An 18,156-nucleotide genomic window follows, 5' to 3' on the forward strand; every position below is an offset into this window, starting at 1 on the left:
AGAAAAAGAGAGAAGACTCAAATAAAATCAGAAATATGAGAATATTACAACCGCTATCATAGAAATACAAGGATCAGAAGAGATTACTGTGAACATAATAATTTGCCAATAAATTGAAAAACCTAAAAATAATAAACTCTTAGACACATATGACCCACTGACACTGAATCACAAAAAAATACAAAATCTGAACAAACCTAGAACTAGTAAGGAGATTGAACTAGCCACCAAAAATCTACCAACAAAGAAAAGTCCAGAACTCAATGGCTTCACTGGAGAATTCTACCAATCATTTAATAAGAATTAACACAAATCTTTCTCAAATTCTTCCACAAAATTTAAGAGGAGGGAACACCTCCACATGTATTTTATGAAGCCAGCATTACTCTGATACCAAAGCCAAACAAAGACACTATAAGAAATACAGACCAATATCCCCGATGAATATAAATGCAAAAAATTATTTACAAAATACTAGCAAACCAAATTCAACAGTACATTAAAAGGATGATACACCATAAGTAAGTGGGAGTTATTCCTAAAATGCAAGGATGAGCCAACCATTTTGGGCAAGAAGAAAAAAAACTGGAGTCCTCACACTTCCTGACTTCAAAACATATCACAAGGCTACAGTAATCAAAACAGTATGGTATTGGCATAAAGACAGGCTCAGCATAAACCAATGGAAACAATAGAGAAATTCATGTATACATATGATCAACTAATTTTTCACAAGTAAGAGCACACAACAGGAAAAAGATTGCCTCTTCAACATACAGTATTGAAATAAACAAATTTCCCTATGTAAATGAATTAAACTGGACTCATACTATACACAAAATCAACCCAAAATGAATTAAAAACTTAAATGTAAGACATGAAACTATAAAACTCCTTAAAAAACAAACAAACGGGGTAATAATGCTTCATGACATTGGTCTTGACAATGATTTTCTGGACATGACACCAAAAGCACAGGCAACAAAATAAAAAACACACAAGTGGGCCTATATCAAACTAAAGAGCTTCTGCACAGCAAAAGAAACATTCAACAGAGTAAAAAGGCAACCTATAGAATGGGAGACAATATGTGCAAACCATATATCTGATAACAGTTAATATCCAAAAGAAACAAACTCCTACAACTCAACAATAATAACATGATTTAAAAATGGGCAAGAACTTGAATAAACATTTCTCTAAACAAGACAAAAAAATGTCCAATAGGTATATGAAAAGATTCTCAACATCACTAATCATCAGGAAAATTCAAGTCAAAATCACAATGAGGTATCACCTTACAACTGTTAGCATGATCATTATTAAAAAATAAGTATTGTTAAGGATATGAAGAAAGGGGAACACTTATAAACTATTAGTGGAAATGTAAAATAGTGTAGCCACTATGGAAATCAGTACAGTGGTTCCTTAAAAAACTAAAAATAGAATTATCATATGATCTAGCAATCCCACTTCTGGGTATTTATCCAAAAGAATTGAAAAGAGGATCTAAGAGATATCTGCACCCCCATGTTCACTGTAGTATTACAAGAAGTGGAAACAACCTAAATGTTCATTAACAGGTCAATGGATAAAGAAAATGTGTTTTATACACATACACACACTGGAATAATATTCAGTCTTAAAAACAAAAATCCTGTCACATTAAAACATGGGTGAACCTTGAGGACATTATGCTAAGTGAAGTTAGCCAGTCACAGGTGATAAATACTGCATAATTACATTTATATGAGGTATATACTGCAGTCAAACTCATAAAAGCACAAAGTGAAATGGTGGTGGTCAGGGACTGGGAAGAAGGCAAATGAATAGCTGCTGTGCAATGGGGATAGAGATTCAGTCATGCAAGACGAAAGCACTAGTACAATGATGTACATGCAGTTAACAATACTGTGCATGTAGTTAACAATACTGAACTGTACACTTAAAAATGTATTAATAGGATAATCTCATGCATGTGTTTTTTACCACAATAAACAAAGGCGAAAATGAACTTTATATGACATGACTTGTTCGTAATGAACCATACCAGCTTCTAGAAATCAGCATTTCCATTTGTAAGTACTCACATCTTTATGGAATTATATTTATAGAATTGTATTTATAAAATTGAAGCTCACCAGTATGGTTTTCAAAATCCACTTTCTTTCTGGAAATCAGAATGAAAGGTCCATCTTAACCTTTCCTTTCATCTAGGATTTCCTAAAGATTGCTTACAGTGGTTTATAAAATTCATCTGCAAGTTTTCTTAGTACCCTGAGATAAAATTAATCTGGGGCAGAAGATTTGAAATACAGTAAATGACAACAGTTAGATGCATACTTGCTATGTACCTATCTTGATTTCTCTCTCACACTGTTGTTTCCTTTCCAAATTAATGAGAATGTTCCAAAGCAAACTAAAACAAAAAATGTTGAGTGATTCTACTTTTTTATCTGTTCACATTATACCAAACAGTAGGTCCAACCCTTTTTTTTTTTTAAATTTTTTTTTCTTTATTGATTTTAGAGAGAGAAGAAGGGAGAGGAAAAGAGAGAGAGAAACATCGATGAGAGAATATCGATTGGCCACCTCCTGCAAGGAACCTGGGTACGTGCCTTGACAGGGAATCGAATCAGTGTTTGGTGCATGGGTCGATGCTCAACCACTGAGCCACACCAGCAAGACAGTAGGTCCAACCTTTTAACAGTGCAATTAATCAAATACATGGTATTTTTATTTTTTATTTTTAAATCCTCACCTGAAGATATGTTGTTTTTTATTGATTTTAGAGAAAGAAGAAGGGAGAAAGGGAGAGAGAGACGGGGGTGGGGGGAGAGGGAGAGAAAGAAAGCGAGAGAGGGAGGGAGAGAGAGGTATGTGTGAGAGGTGAGAGAGAAACAGCAATCGGTAGCTTCCCATAGGCACCCTACTGGGAATCAAACCCACAACCTGAGTATGTGCCCTGACTGGGAATCAAACAAGCAACCTTTTGGTGTATGGGACTACGCTCCAAAAGAGCCACCTGGCCAGGGCAAATGCATGGTATAAGCTGTAATGGTTTATATAAACTTTAAGAATATAGCTATTAAAATTATAATTTCACTGCTTACTTTTAAATATGCAGCTGCCTCTTGGACAGAAAGTGTTCTCTGACTAGAACTGCCACATTCATGATCTCCTGGAAAGATTAGCATATTATTAATTTAGAATCAGTACTGTGTTCAATGAAAGAAAACAAATACTAATAAAAATATTTTATAAATTACAATTATAGTTATATTATTCTAATCAGTAAAGAAAGATGAACATAATTTATATTTCCTAGGAAAAATTCAAGTATTATAAATAAACAATTATCTTTACATAAACACAACCTTTAAAATGCATTTCAGACCAGATAAGAACCTATCTTCCTCTTATATTTCCAACTAAATTGTTAGCCAGGGTAGGAACCATGTCGCACTAATGCCCATCCATAGATCTTGGCACACAGAAGGCCCTCCACAGATATATTATTTTTCAAGGGGGAAAATTCATTGTGCTAACATAGACATCTATCACTAAAACTAATCATTCAATTATTCAAGTAAGTTTTAATTAAAACATACATTTTTAGAGTATAACTAAGACTATATTTAGCAAGAGGTGTACATAACTTAACAATTATTATAACACATCAACAGGGAAATTAGAAGCTTCTGGCTATGATCTGATTGCTACAGAAAACTTTATTTTCCTTTTCTTGTAACTATAAGAGAATACAAAGCCTTTTCTTTCAGGCTATCTGTGATTATTAGAGATCAACTATCTTCATATTTAATTTCAAATGTAAGTTTTTCCTACCCTGCTTCTTTCAAGTAATTAAAAAAACTTTAACATAAAAGTACAGTAGTTAAAGTAAAATAAAAGCCTTGGCAAATTTTTCTATCATAAAATAAGCCATGATCCTATTTATAATTCTGTTCAAGTAGCCAGATGTTAGTGGTTATAGCTGTAAAAAGGGAAGAAATACCTATTAGATGAACAAGTCAGTCTTCAAATTTTATAATGCATCTTCAGAGATTCAGATGTCATAGATCTATAGCAGAGGTCAGCAAACTACAGCCCATAGACCAAATTTGGCCTACCACTGATTTTTATAAATGAAGTTTTATTGGAACACAGCCACACTCATTCATTTATGTATTATCTATGGTTGCTTTTATGCTATAATGGCAGAATTGAGTAGTTTCGACAGAGACGGTCTAGCCCGCAAAGCCTAAAAATGTACTACTATCTGGCCCTTTCACAGAAAAAAGTTTGCCAACCCCTGCTCTAGAGAAAGGAATCTATATCTTTAAAAGCACTTCAAATTATGCTGACGTAGTACACTTCATAAAACAATGCTATAGAGACAGCTGTAGAACCTTGCGGTAGCAACATCAAGAATTCCTGGCTAAACTATGTACTTAAACTATTTCTGGGTGGTACAGCATACCAAATAAATGTCATTTGCTTGCAGTGTATACATGTGACAGTTCATCAGTCAATGCAAAGAAGGTTTTTATAGTGATATATACAGAACTATGAGCCTAAAAAACTCACCAGAATCAAGGACCCAAACTAAAAAACCAAAGATTGATGAGAGGATGGGGAACTATCAGAATTCTAAATGTCTCCATGCAATAAGAGGAGTTCCACATTACCTACTGCACTTCTACCAATGATATGGTTTCCACAAAAGGATCTGTTACATCAAACATTTGAACAATTACCTTTTTCTTTTCTTGTAACTGTTTATAAAATAAATCCCAAATCTCTTCTTTTGGATTATATGGGTAATAAGAATAACTAAAAAAGTTAAAAGGTAATAAACTTTTAAGCTGCTACCACAGCTCATAGGAGCTAAACTTGATACCAATTCACCTATATTATTATTCTAACTGCAAACATGTTAATACCTGAGAGCTCTCAAAGACTTACTAAGAGCAGAATATAAGGAAAATGCAATGAATCAGGAGAAAAAAAATTCTAGGATATATTTATGACATCTATACAACCACTAAAGGAAAATCTGCATTTTTATATTTAATCTATGATTTTAGTTTAAGTCACTGTTTACCTAATTCAATTGATACTTAGCTTTCAGAATTTTGTTACTACTGATGACAAAAAGAAATTTAACTTTAGAATTATATAATATACATTTATATTTCATCTAATACATGTGGAAAAAAAGATCTTGAATAACTATATCTACAAAAATAAGCCATTCCACATAGGTAACAATAACTTCTTAAGAGAAAATATTACACAAACATAATACTGGACTTGAGAAAAACTATTTCTACTGATACATCATGCTATATATGCAAATTAATTTTCAAAACATTTTTAGAGACTATGATTGTTAAAATAATTACCTGCAAGCTGTGCCAATCGATCATGAAGCTTGTATAAAGTGTTCATCATAAGATTTTTTTCACTTTCCTAAAATTAAAGAAATTATTATAAAATATCTATGTAATTCCAAGAAGAACATATACACCAAATAATAATGTAACTCAAAAGAAAAACATAAGTAAATTTAAAATCACAGAAGCTACATAATCTACAGGACAAATTCATATTTAAATAATGGCTACCATGTTAAAGAAACCTAAACCTAAAAATCTAAATTATCACTTCAAATATTTTACTTTGGTGAGGATGATCAGGAAATTGGCACTAAGGATAGTGCTAAAAAAGGTCTCATACACAACAAACTCCCCCAACTACAAAGCAAAACTCTCCAATCTCCCCTGCCCCATACAACAGCATGCTTATGTTTATTGTCCATATGACACTGTTTTCTTTCAGGCTCCCCTTCGTGTTTTACTATGACTCAACCACAAAATAAGAGAATGAGTACTGACACTGTGATTGACCCTCAACCTCTCCTAGGCTCCCAAAGTGACCCTGTATAAGTTTATGAACCATTAAAGTAAAATATTTAATGAGTATCTACGATGAGTTAAGACTATTCTCATCCAAGCAAGAGATCCAGTGAACAAGATGGTTCCTGTTCTCAAAGGCAAAAAACATATTAAGTGTTACATTACAGTTGCAAACAAAATATAATGTAAACACAGAAGAGGGAAGGAAGAGAAGATCTATTTATGGAAGAGAGAATATTTGAGTTGAGCTTCACAGGAAGAATAGAACTAACCAGCATTCCAAGCAGAAGGAACAGCATGAGCAAAAGCATGAAGGCATAAAAGCATTGTTACATTTCTTATATAACCAGTAGCCTACTTTGACACAGCAACCTAATGGAAAAGCAGTTTGGAATAGCCTGCTAGAGAGCCCTAGCTACCAAGACAAAGAGTTTGACTTTATTCTTAAAGTTTAGAGGGAGGAAACTAAAACAGATTTGTGCATCAGGACTATTACTCTCATCATATGAAAGGAAACCAGAGGAGACCACCGCAATGTCTATGCACCCTGCCAACTAGTCTAAAGCAACGAGTCCCCCAATTTAAGAGCAATCACAATTAAGAGAGACCAATATAAGCAATGGAGAAAGTTGGGTTAGGAGAAGGGATAATAATAGCTTATCATACTATTTGAAATAAATTAATGATTCATGAGGGGCTGTGTTTTTATTATTTCCTTACTTCCTAAAGTCTAACAAAACAGGATTACTGGAAAAATATGAGCAAGAGTAAATTTAGACAACATATAAAAAGCTGAGAAAGTAATTATATGCCCAATAACTTGCAACCTCATCCATTTAATTTCATGCTGTTATGTTCAGAGACAGAAGAAAACTTTGGACACTATAAGTGGCATGCTGTTGTCAATGCAGCTTTAACCAGTGATATTAAAGAAAAAAGAAAACTTATCAAAGGCTCCACAATCCTACCACCAGAGTCCCTGGTTTTATGTGAGATGGTTGATAGAGATAAGTGATATTCCTTCCAATCCATTTGCTTTTCTTCCCTCTCAACTTTATCTCAACCAAATTCTGAATCAAATTAGTCCTATCTTTGCATAAGCTTAAAAATCGAAACTGCAAAAATCGGACATCAGAAAGTAACTACAGGGGCTGAAATCCAGGATTCTGAAAGCTATGCATTTGTGATACATTGAATCACAAAACTGTTTTTAATAAATATGTTCAATAGCCCAGCCAGTGCAGCTCAGTGGTTGCGTGTCGACCCCCACGCACCAAGAGGTCGCCGGTTTGATTCCTGGTCAGGGCACATGCCTAGATTGAGGGCTTGATTCCCTATAGGGGACATGCAGGAGGCGGCCAATCGATGTTCTCTCTCATTGATGTTTCCTCTCTCCCTCTCCCTTCCTCCCTCCCTAAAATCAATAAAGAAAAAAATAAAACAAAATAAGTATATTCAATATAATAGGATGAGAAGGAAGTCAATGATAGTGTAGCTTGTAGACTTGACACATAAAACCAAAGTAAATCTGATTAGGCTCTGAGATTAAAGTAGCTGAAAGTTTTGTAGTTTGTTTCCTCCCTTATCTGGAAAAGTGACTGATTTCCTTTTTGTTTTATATATCCTGATCAAACCCATCCCCACTCTCCTTTTGAAAACAAAACTAAATTAAAAAATTTGACACTTGCCCACTGTGATTACATTTTTAATGAATGTCAGAGGCCTAGGAATATACTTCATCCTTTCATTCACAGATATTAATACTAGACTAGATAAGCAGAAGAAATAAAATCAGATGTAAATGGATCTCATACTGGATAACATAAGCACCCAAAAAGTTGAACTGTAATTTTTTCATGATTTTTCCAATGACAATTTATTCAGAATGAACATCTATATACAAGATTCTCAAGTGTCATCCAAATGGACTATGTTACTAATGTGAACAAATCAACTCTGAGAGAGGCTTTAGTTCAATTATTTTTAGCACCAGTTTGCTAAATTAAAAATCTGAAAAGTATGTAAATCAAATGTTAGTTACTTTCTTTATATAAACTTATATTGGCTTATAGTTTCATTAGTCTTCTTCCATTCTGACTGCTTTTCAGATTGTCTCTCCTAATATTCAACTTGAAATGTGTCTAACTACCTAATCACCCTGAAAACAAGTTAAAGATATACCAACAAGTCAATATTTAAAGTAAGTTTTCAAGTTAACCTTTCATTAAACAAAAATAGTTTTAAAATCTGGGATAGCTACCTTCTAATTGTTTGGTAAGGTCCAGATTTCTTACAGTAACAAATATTCTCTGAAGCAAAGTTCTTATTTTTGGGAGAAAAAAATCAAACTGTAGCAAATTTTCTGATACACTGTCACCTTTAAATATTTCACTCTTTTATCCTCAGCCAATTTTCTCCTCAAAAATATTTTCAGCCCTGGCCGGTTTGGCTCAGTGGTTGGAGCATCAGCCTGTGGACCAGAGAGTCCCGGGTTCGTTACCTGCTAGGGGCACGTACCAAAAAAAAAAAAATATTTTCAATTGTTTGTATCATGTCTCTGATTAAATGATAATAATGGATTTTAAACACTTAGCCTGGTACCTGGCACAGAATAAATGCATAATGTAAATGAACTGCCATTATCTTCATTATCATTATTACTATTATTTAGAGGTTCAGAACTTGTTTCCCTCATGGGGAAAATTATACAGAAGAAAATATTTCCCATGTTAAGTGAGTACATTGTACACATTTAAATTGTGAAGCCAATAGCAAGTGCTATACTTAAAAGTATAATCGATAAAGTCAATTTTTTTAAGACAAATATCACCTCAATCGAGTTATTACCAAAAATAACCATTACAAAGCCACACTCAAACAATGTGAAGTAATATTCTGTGGATCTGATTACACATTATCACACATCCCTCATTCTATACAGTTCTATATTTCTATCAGTTCCTACAATAAAAAAATTAAGAACTAATTGTGTATTATAACTCAAATATCTTAATTTCTGAAGTGCCTAAAATGGTGGTAAGCAAAAAGTATTTTCATGTGAGTAAAATTTTGGTTAAAATAACATTAATAGATCCTTTTATAAAGAAAAGGAATACAGCCCTGGCCGGTTTGGCTCAGCGGTTAGAGCGTCGACCTGCGGTCCCGAGAGACCCGGGTTCAGTTCCCGCTAAGGGCATGTACCTCGGTTGCAGTTTGTCCCTGGCCCTGGTTGGTCATGCGGGTGGCGGCCACTCGATGTGTCCCTTTCACATCGATGTTTCTCTCTCTCTTCCTCTCTCTCCCTCCCACTCTCTCTCCCTCCCACTCTACCTGAACAAAAAATGGAAAAATGTCCTCAGGTGAGGATAAAAAAAAAAAAAAAGAAAAGAAAAGGAATACAAATAGGCAGCCTATAAGGGTTGTTTTTTTCTTTTGCTTGTTTTTTTTTAATCCTCACCCACGGATATTTTTCTATTCATCTTCAGATAGAGTGGGAGGGAGGGAGAGAGAGAGAGAGAAACATCGACATGAGGAGGACATATCAACTGCCTCCCACACGACCCCAACCAGGGGACAACCGAGGTTAACTGGAATTGAACCCGAGACTCATTGGTCCTTGGGCCGACACTCTAACCACGGAGTCAAACTGGCCAGGGCAGGATGTTTCTTTCTAAATCCTTTGCCGTCCTGATGGCTAAACAGGTGCCAATGAGCAAAAATTCCAAAGAGAGACAGGATGAGGTTCAAGAGGACAAAATCTACTAGGGTCTCTAACAACTTATGGAAACATGCATACTTTTTTGATGTTGTTGTTCATCTTCACATGAAGATATTTTTTTTCCATTGTTTTTAGAGAGTGGGAGGGGGAGGGAGGTCTAAGAGAGAAACTTCGATGTAAGAGAGACACATTAATTGGCTGCTTCCTGCACGCACCTCACCCTGAAACAGGATTGACCCTGAAACCCAAGTACATGCCCTTGACTGGAAATTAATCTGAAACCCTCTGGTGCTCGGGCCAATGCTCTAACCACCGAGACACACTGGCCAGGGCAAAAACATGCATACTTTTAAGGACAAGGCCAGGTCTTCAGATGACATACCACTGCCATTTTACTGGACAACTGGTTTTTACCTTAAAGTAATAAACAAACAGCTCAGCTCTTAGGAGAACATCTGTGTCATATTTAAATATACTATAGTTGCCCTGGCCGGTTTGGCTCAGTGGTTGGAGCGTCGGCCTGTGGTCCTGAGAGACCTGGGCTCGGTTCCCGCTAAGGGCGCGTACCTCGGTTGCAGTTTGCCCCCGGCCCTGGTCGGTTGTGCAGGTGGCAGCCACTCGATGTATCCCTTTCACATCGATGTTTCTTTCTCTCTCTCTCTCTCTCTGTTCCTCTCTCTCCCTCCCACTCTACCTGAACAAAAAATGGAAAAATGTCCTCGGGTGAGGATAAAAAAAAAAAAAAAAAATATATATATATATATATATACACACACACACACACACACACACACTATAGTTAAGGAATACTCAAAATAAGAAAATTTATTGCTTCAACCTAAAAGAACTTTATTTATTTATTTATTTATTTAAATTTTAGAGACAGAGAGGAAGGGTGAGGGGAGAAAGCGAGAGAGAATTTGCCTTTGTTGTTCCACTTATTTATGCATTCATTGGTTGATTGTTGTATGTGCCCTACAACTCTGGCATATTGGGACAATACTCTAACCAACTGAGCTACCCAGCCAGGGCCAGAACCTTTTTAAAACTATTATTTTTAGTTGACATTACTCTAATACTTTTATCATGTAAAACATGACACAAACCTTGACTGGTATGGCTAAGTGGTTAAAGCTTTGGCCCGAGCATCAAAGGGTGGCAGGTTTGATCCCCCGCCCGGCATGCTTGCCCATGGCAACCAATTGATGTGTCTCTCTCACATCAATGTCTCTCCCCCCCCCCCCCCAACCCACTCTCTAAAAGACAAAAAAAAAAAAAAAAAAAAATCAATGGAAAAAATATCCTCAGGTGGGGATTAACAAAATAAATAAGTAAATAAATAAAACATGAGACAAAAAGTATCAGTATTATATCTTTTACTTACTTGTATTTTTCCAAATGTTTCATCAAAGGGGTTTTTTACTATCAAGGGAAAAAAAAAGAGAGAACTATTAACATCATTTAAAAATTAGAGAATTAGAATCCCCCTAAACAAGTCCTCTGAAATGGCAGCATGCACTTTGCTAAAAGTGAATATAAACATGCAAATAAATGTAAAACAAACTGATGATAGTAACAGTTGGGGAAGTATTTCTCAGACTTATTATACTTACCATTCTCACTTGGAATTTGTGGTGTTCTCTGTAGTAACTGAGAGCAGGTGCTCTAAATGTCAGAGCTGCTGGGTTCAAGTCCCAGCTCCAATTATTAGCAATGTGACCTGAACTAACATCTATTTTACCACTCTAAATTGTAGTGTCCTCCTCTATAAAGGAAGGATGTAACATTGACATCTACCTTATATTGTTGTTGTGAGGATTAAATGAGATAAATCATAAAAAATGCTTGTCATATAGTCTCAAACACTTAGTATCTTACCTATTATTGTTACTATTAATGACTGTATCATTTGTTTCCCTCCTTTACTTGGTTTCTCTTCAAAACACTTCTAAAAGCAGTTACTACTTAAAGAATCTATAACATGCTTTAAAAATGAATAATTCATTTAGAATTCTGACTGCTAGTAATTAAAAAAAAAAACCCTTCCTGCCTGGCCAGTGTGGCTCAGTGGATTAAGCATCATCCCATGGACTGAGAGGTCACAATTCGAATCCCGGTCAGGGCTTGTGCCCGGATTTCGGGCTCCATCCCCAGTAGGGGTCGTGTAGGAGGCAGCTGATCGATGTTTCTCTCTCACATTGATATTTCTATCTCTTTCCCTTCCTCTCTCTCTAAAAAATCAATAAAAACATATTTCAAAACAAAAAAACCATTCCTAATCCTTGTTAACATCTGGAAAATGGCAAAAACATACAGATCTAAGTAGCTAAGAATTAAGTCTCAGTATTAAACAACTTTGGATTTCCCATAAATACTGTATCATAAGAAAAGGATTTACCACTATCTATCTAACCTCCTTATATCTACTCACCCTCCAAAAAAGATACAAACAAGTTTATGGCTGAATTATGTAGCATCTCTCATGATTATTATTTAGAAAATCCTCTGTATCATCTATTTTTAAATCACATGTGAAAATATTTAAAGCTTTGATACCTGGATTTCTATAATCCAGGTCAAACTAAGACTGAGCCTAAAAAGTACTTCACATTCACCATGTTTCCTTTCTGAGGTGCTTTTCTATTTTTATTTGAGAAAACAGGAAGTCCCATAGGAACCAGGAACTGCCTGATTCTAAGAAAATTCATGTGTGAGACCAGTTTAACAAGGTACAGTATAAAAAGCAAGAAAAAAATGTATCCTGCTATCATCTAAAGAGATTTTGCTAATGAATTTTTAGATATTATTTTTCTATAGAGTAACAGGGTTTTAATGTGGGAAAGAAAAAAGTACTCAGTAGGGGAACAGAAAGAACAAATAATACAGCTTAAAGATTAAATAAAATGTTAAGAATTAGAACATGCTTAGACTAAAGACATTTTTAAATAATATTGATTTTTATTAATGTAAAATTTTAACAACTTAAAATAAAGCTATATTTAGTTAAATATACTACCAAAAGATGCTCTGCCAATCTAATTAAAATAAAAATCTGGTTAAAATTGGTCAAACAAGACTAAAAACGGGTCTTTTAAAATTTGCTCTTTGTAACAATAATTCTAAACTATATAAAACATGCAATTCTAAAATACCAGTTTTAACATCTATGAAAAAAGTCATGATAGCATTATTTTTTGACTATATACAAAAGTATTTTTTGAAAAGATTAAATGAAAAACTAGCTCTGCAAGCATCACTATGAAAAAAGTATTGCTGTAGATTATAGATGTTCTCCCACTAGACTGCTCTACTGTGAGCTTCTTATGACAGGAACTGTGTGTCATTCATGTTTGTTTGCCCAGAGCCAAGCATAGTACTGAATATACAGTTAGTGCTTGAAAAGTGTTGGCTATGCCCTGGCCGGTTTGGCTCAGCGGTTAGAGCGTCGGCCTGTGGTCCCGAGAGACCCGGGTTCGGTTCCCGTAAGGGAATGTACCTCGGTTGCAGTTTGTCCCCGGCCCTGGTTGGTCGTGCGGGTGGCAGCCACTTGATGTGTCCCTTTCACATCGATGTTTCTCTCTCTCTTCCTCTCTCCCCCTCCCACTCTACCTAAACAAAAAATACAAAAATGTCCTCAGGTGAGGATAAAAAAAAAAAAAGAAAAGTGTTGGCTATGCACTTTAAAGAAGGTTAAATCCACTCTTCTTTATTCCACACTGTGTGTTAACACTGAAGGGAAAGTGTTAAATTCTGCAGGAAGTTGGAGAAGGCTATGTTCTCAGCAACTTGGAAGGGAGAGGGGGGATAAGATAACAAAGGAAAGCCAAAAAGCAGAACAATAATTCTGTTGAAAAACATTACTCTGTCCTTTGTATCTTTCTAGATTTCTACCTCTTGCTAATGGGCTAAAATACCCGAGAGCACAACATCTAAAAAACCAACAATATACTTTCCACTCTATACATCTTCTGTTAAAAAAAAACGTTCCCCTATTTCCTATGACAACTGTCACCTATTAAACTAACAGACACATGAAATTAACAGAAGTAAAATATAGACTTGAGGTTAAGTTTTAGAAAGAAAATTCCATCTAAAAACAGTAATTCTAGCCCTGGCCGGTTTGGCTCAGCGGTTAGAACATCAGCCTGCGGTCCAGAGAGACCCGGGTTTGGTTCCCGCTAAGGGCATGTACCTCGGCTGCAATTTGTCCCTGGCCCTGGTTGGGTCTTGCAGATGGCCACTCGATGTGTCCCTTTCACGTCGATGTTTCTCTCTCTCTCTGTCTCTCTCCCTCCCACTCTATCTGAACAGAAAATGAAAAAATGTCCTCGGGTGAAGATAAAAAAAATAAGTAAATAAAAAATAAATAAAAACAGTAATTCTAACAAATAAAACGCCCTCAAATTTCTAAAGAAGCATCTTTATACATCTAACTTTTTTCTGCCAAATCATTTCAGCATTTCTAAAACCACAACAATCTTTTATCTCATCCAAATTACCTACACTTTTTAATGGGAACAACACCTGTTATTAACCCTAATATTCCTTCCTTCCCTACCTATTAGGCAACAGTACAGGGTAAACCATTTTCCAACAGCATTCCACAGCAAAACATTGCCACTTCATTTATTAGCCTCTTTTCTTTTTTTTTTTTTTTTTTTTTTTAATCCTCACCCGAGGACATTTTTCCATTTTTTGTTCAGATAGAGTGGGAAGGAGGGAGAGGAAGAGAGAGAGAGGGGGAAACATCGACGTGAAGGGACACATCGAGTGGTTGCCACCCGCACGACCAACCAGGGCTGGGGACAAACTGCAACCGAGGTACATGCCCTTAGCGGGAACCGAACCCGGGTCTCCCCGGACCGCAGGCCAATGCTGTAACCACTGAGCCAAACCGGCCAGGGCTATTAGCCTCTTTTCTAACGATGGACCTGAGAGTAAATTATATAGTTCTTATTCCTAATCCTAAAGCAATGATAATGCCAAGTTGCTATTCCAACTTTATCTTCCACCCCCTAAGAGGCACAACCTTGACTGTAGACCTGTTATTGTCCTCTTTTATACCATATATCCCCAACATTACTGCTTTTTCTCAAATTCCTCCTTTTGGCCATTCCTTTTTCAATTTTCTAGTTCAGATTATTTCAAACCTCAAATGTACCAAACTGTTCTTTGTAAATGTCCTTAATATTTTGACTTCTCTTTCATTTAAACTATGCGAATGACTATAAAAGTCAAATTCCTAAAAATGTTTCTTTAATACTACTACCTGACTCCTCAAAATTGTCCAATTATTTCCCATCACATTTTGCTTCAAGGAACTAAATTCTAATCATGTGATACTTTCCTACTTACTTATAAGACACATTGCTTCTCCTTCTCCAAACCTCTTTCTCTTTCACATCAATTCCAAAACATGTTATTAGTTTTACTGATCCTTTCTGTCAACTGCAAACTTTTTTTTCATTCTCTCAGGCTAAGATCAAATTTATAAACCATTATGTATTCCCAGATAAAAAGGGAGAAATAAAGTAAATCAACCAATAAATGTATTCACAAAACATATGTTTGATGTTGACTAAACAGATTATTCTCCTCAGAAAAGCTCCATTTGGGTCACTCGATGGTAGTTAATGGAAGAAAAGTCTGTGGTGACCAAAGTTCTTTTATAACTCGAAAAGAAAGATAACATTTAACAAATATTTATAGAGCACTTTTTTGCTAGGCCCCAGAAATATAGTAGGGACTAAAATAAAAAATATCTCTGCCCTTAAGCAGCTTATGTTCTAGAGAGGTTAGAAGAGACCATGAACAAATACAGTTTTAAAATGTATAGGATGTCAAATGCTTCTAGTGCTTTAAAGATAAAACAGTAAGAATGGTGCTTAACATGTGAGAGAGGGAAGCAATATTAAATAAGATGGTCAGGGAAGGCCGTACTAAAAGACTGCATTTGAATAGAAAGCTGAGGGAGCAGAGGAAACAAGCCATGAACAAAGAATCTGATGCATGATGAGGTTAAGTTGCTTCCTTGAGGTAAACAAGTTTCAAAGCTGGGCTTCAAAAAGATTCAAACCTATGTTTGACTCCAAAGCCTACACTCTTTCCATTATAGAAAAAACAACCACAGAATGTATGTGGTCTAAGGAAAGTGTCCTTTTCTAGAACCTTCAGATTCAGAATCATGAAACTTTAATTTCCTTATGATAGAATGTATGAAAAATACCCAAAATGAGGGATAAGGAAGAAAAGACACTGCTGTTGGAGAACTGGAGAATACAATGTTGTGTGTTAGATGAGGAAAACTTCAAAACTAAGTTCTCTAATTGTAGTTCAGCAAAAGGTTTTCCATGATATATCAAAATATAAAGTGTCCCATCCAGGACCACCACAGGCAGCATTAATCAATCACTCCCCTTCTCTCTGCTTTCATGGCACTTTTTCATAAGACTGCTATAAAACTTACCACAAGGCAACCGTTTTCTTTTTTAAAAAATCATAATTTTCTAATTAAGTATCATACTACATCTAAACAACATTTTGGCTTCATCTTCCAACATAAGATGTCCACAAACATGTATCCGATGCCTACCATGTGCCAGGCATTATGCTAGCTGCAGATTTAAAAAATTATGTAAGCCCATCCTCAAAAAGTAGTCTTGAGGCCAGTAACTCAGTAGACATGTACTTTCAAAGGCAGTATCTTACAATTTTATAACTCCATGACCTTAAACCTAGGTTTTAGTCTTTGGAAAATTCAAGTCATCTAGGCAGTTAAATTCAGCTGCTTAAATGACCAATTATCTCTCTGAGTTGCATCTTTTTGTAAACAGACATTCAAACTCTCAAATCCCATCTTCTAGCATTAATGGTTTAAACAGAGGATAATTATATGTGAATAAGGGGGTGGGGGGCACAAATGTTTCCAACAGCTGCAGAACACTGCACCTGTGTGGCAAACACTTTTGCATTTCACCATCAGCCAGACTAATCTAAAAATGGACAGGGTGAATAAGGCAGTACATTCTTTTGCAACACAGCACGTTGCACATTTGTTCTCTGAAAGTTCTCCAACTGTTTCATAGCTCTGTTCAATATTTGGTCATTCTAAAAGACAGGAACAATTCACTTCAAGTATACTTTAAAAATTACTGTGAACATTGAGATTAAATCAACAATCAAAATAGACAAAGTTTGTTTTCTTTTCTTTTAAAGACAGTGGAAGGGAGGAGGGAGGAAAGGGGAGAAAGGAAAAGAGAGGGACAGGGAGGGGGGGGAGGAAGAGAGAAAGAGAGAAAGACTGATGTGAGACACACATTGATTAGTTGCCTCCCACACTCGCACCCCAACCAAGGAGAGGGATCAAACCTGCAACCCAGGCACGTGTCCGTGACTGGGAATCAAACCCGAGACTCTTCTGTGTGAGCTGACACTCTAACCACTGACCCACGCCAGCCAGGGTAAAGAGAGAGACAAAGTTTTATGGACAAAGCTGTCTACTATGAAACTTGCCTCAAGTAAACTCTTGCATCACCCCGTTCTACTCATAAATAACTTTTCCATTTTAACCCTACCAATCTATCTGGATTTACAGAGGTACAAACCTAGATGGAGATAATGAATGAAAAGGGAAGGAGAGCAAAAACTCAAAAGCTCCTCCACTTCTCATATATAAAACTCCTAACTTTTCATTTGCCCTGTTTTAAGAGAGGCAACAATTCTGTGCTGCTTCCAAATAAGCTGTTATGAAAGAACAACAGAAATACAGTGATTCTATAAAATAAAAATAAAAAGGGTTTGAAATGTGGACATCAAAGTACTAAGAACATAATGAAAACTAAAATGTGTCCAAGGAAATAAAAGGTCAAACCTCATAATTAAATTGTCAATAGCCCTATTTTATGGTTGATTTTTATTCTTCATCTCTATATGATCAAGAACATTATGGTCTCCTTCAACTTTGTGGTCATTTGAAAGTCCCACATTTACTCACCATAAAAATGCAGAATCCCTAGGGAAGAAAAAATGATACGAATAACTGAAATTTGTCTTTATTCAAATGTTAATTACAATTATAGTTGTACCCCCAGTTGTAACAAAAGTTGTAAGAAAGACTTGTAACCATAACTGATCAACAAGTATTTATGGAGCATATTCTATACATCATGTTTCTGAGCATGCCTCTTAAGCAGTGTTGGAGATAAATGAGCAGCAGTGATATGTGATGTAATCAGTACCACCTTGGAGTTTAGTGTAGCGTGCTTTTTTAAAATCTTTATTGTTGCCCTGGCCGGTTTGGCTCAGCGGTTAGAGCGTCGGCCTGCAGTCCAGAGAGAGCCGGGTTCGGTTTCCGCTAAGGGTGCATACCTCGGTTGCAGTTTGTCCCCGGCCCTGGTTAGTCGTGCGGGTGGCAACCACTCAATGTGTCCCTTTCATGTCAATGCTTCTCTCTTCCTCTCTCTCCCTCCCACTCTATCTGAACAAAAAAATGGAAAAATGTCCTCAGGTGAGGATAAATAA

At 35.9% G+C, this 18,156-nt stretch overlaps 1 protein-coding gene across 7 annotated transcripts in view; it reads right to left on the minus strand.

The window, feature by feature from the left end:
- LEMD3 (LEM domain containing 3) overlaps positions 1 to 18,156 on the minus strand; it is a 97,906-nt gene that overhangs the window by 54,261 nt on the left and 25,489 nt on the right. For 6 of the 7 annotated variants that reach the window (XM_036250612.1, XM_036250634.1, XM_036250617.1 and 3 more), the window contains exons 2-4: positions 11,021 to 11,058; positions 5,406 to 5,472; positions 3,114 to 3,181 (exon numbers count right to left, since the gene is read on the minus strand). In XM_036250612.1, the coding sequence (XP_036106505.1) occupies positions 3,114 to 3,181; positions 5,406 to 5,472; positions 11,021 to 11,058 (173 nt within the window). The remainder of the gene's footprint in view (positions 1 to 3,113; positions 3,182 to 5,405; positions 5,473 to 11,020; positions 11,059 to 18,156) is intronic. The other variant, XM_036250645.1, reaches the window with a different exon arrangement.

Source organism: Molossus molossus, unplaced genomic scaffold (assembly GCF_014108415.1).
Source record: "Molossus molossus isolate mMolMol1 unplaced genomic scaffold, mMolMol1.p scaffold_m16_p_10, whole genome shotgun sequence".
NCBI classification, from domain to species: Eukaryota; Metazoa; Chordata; class Mammalia; order Chiroptera; family Molossidae; genus Molossus; species Molossus molossus.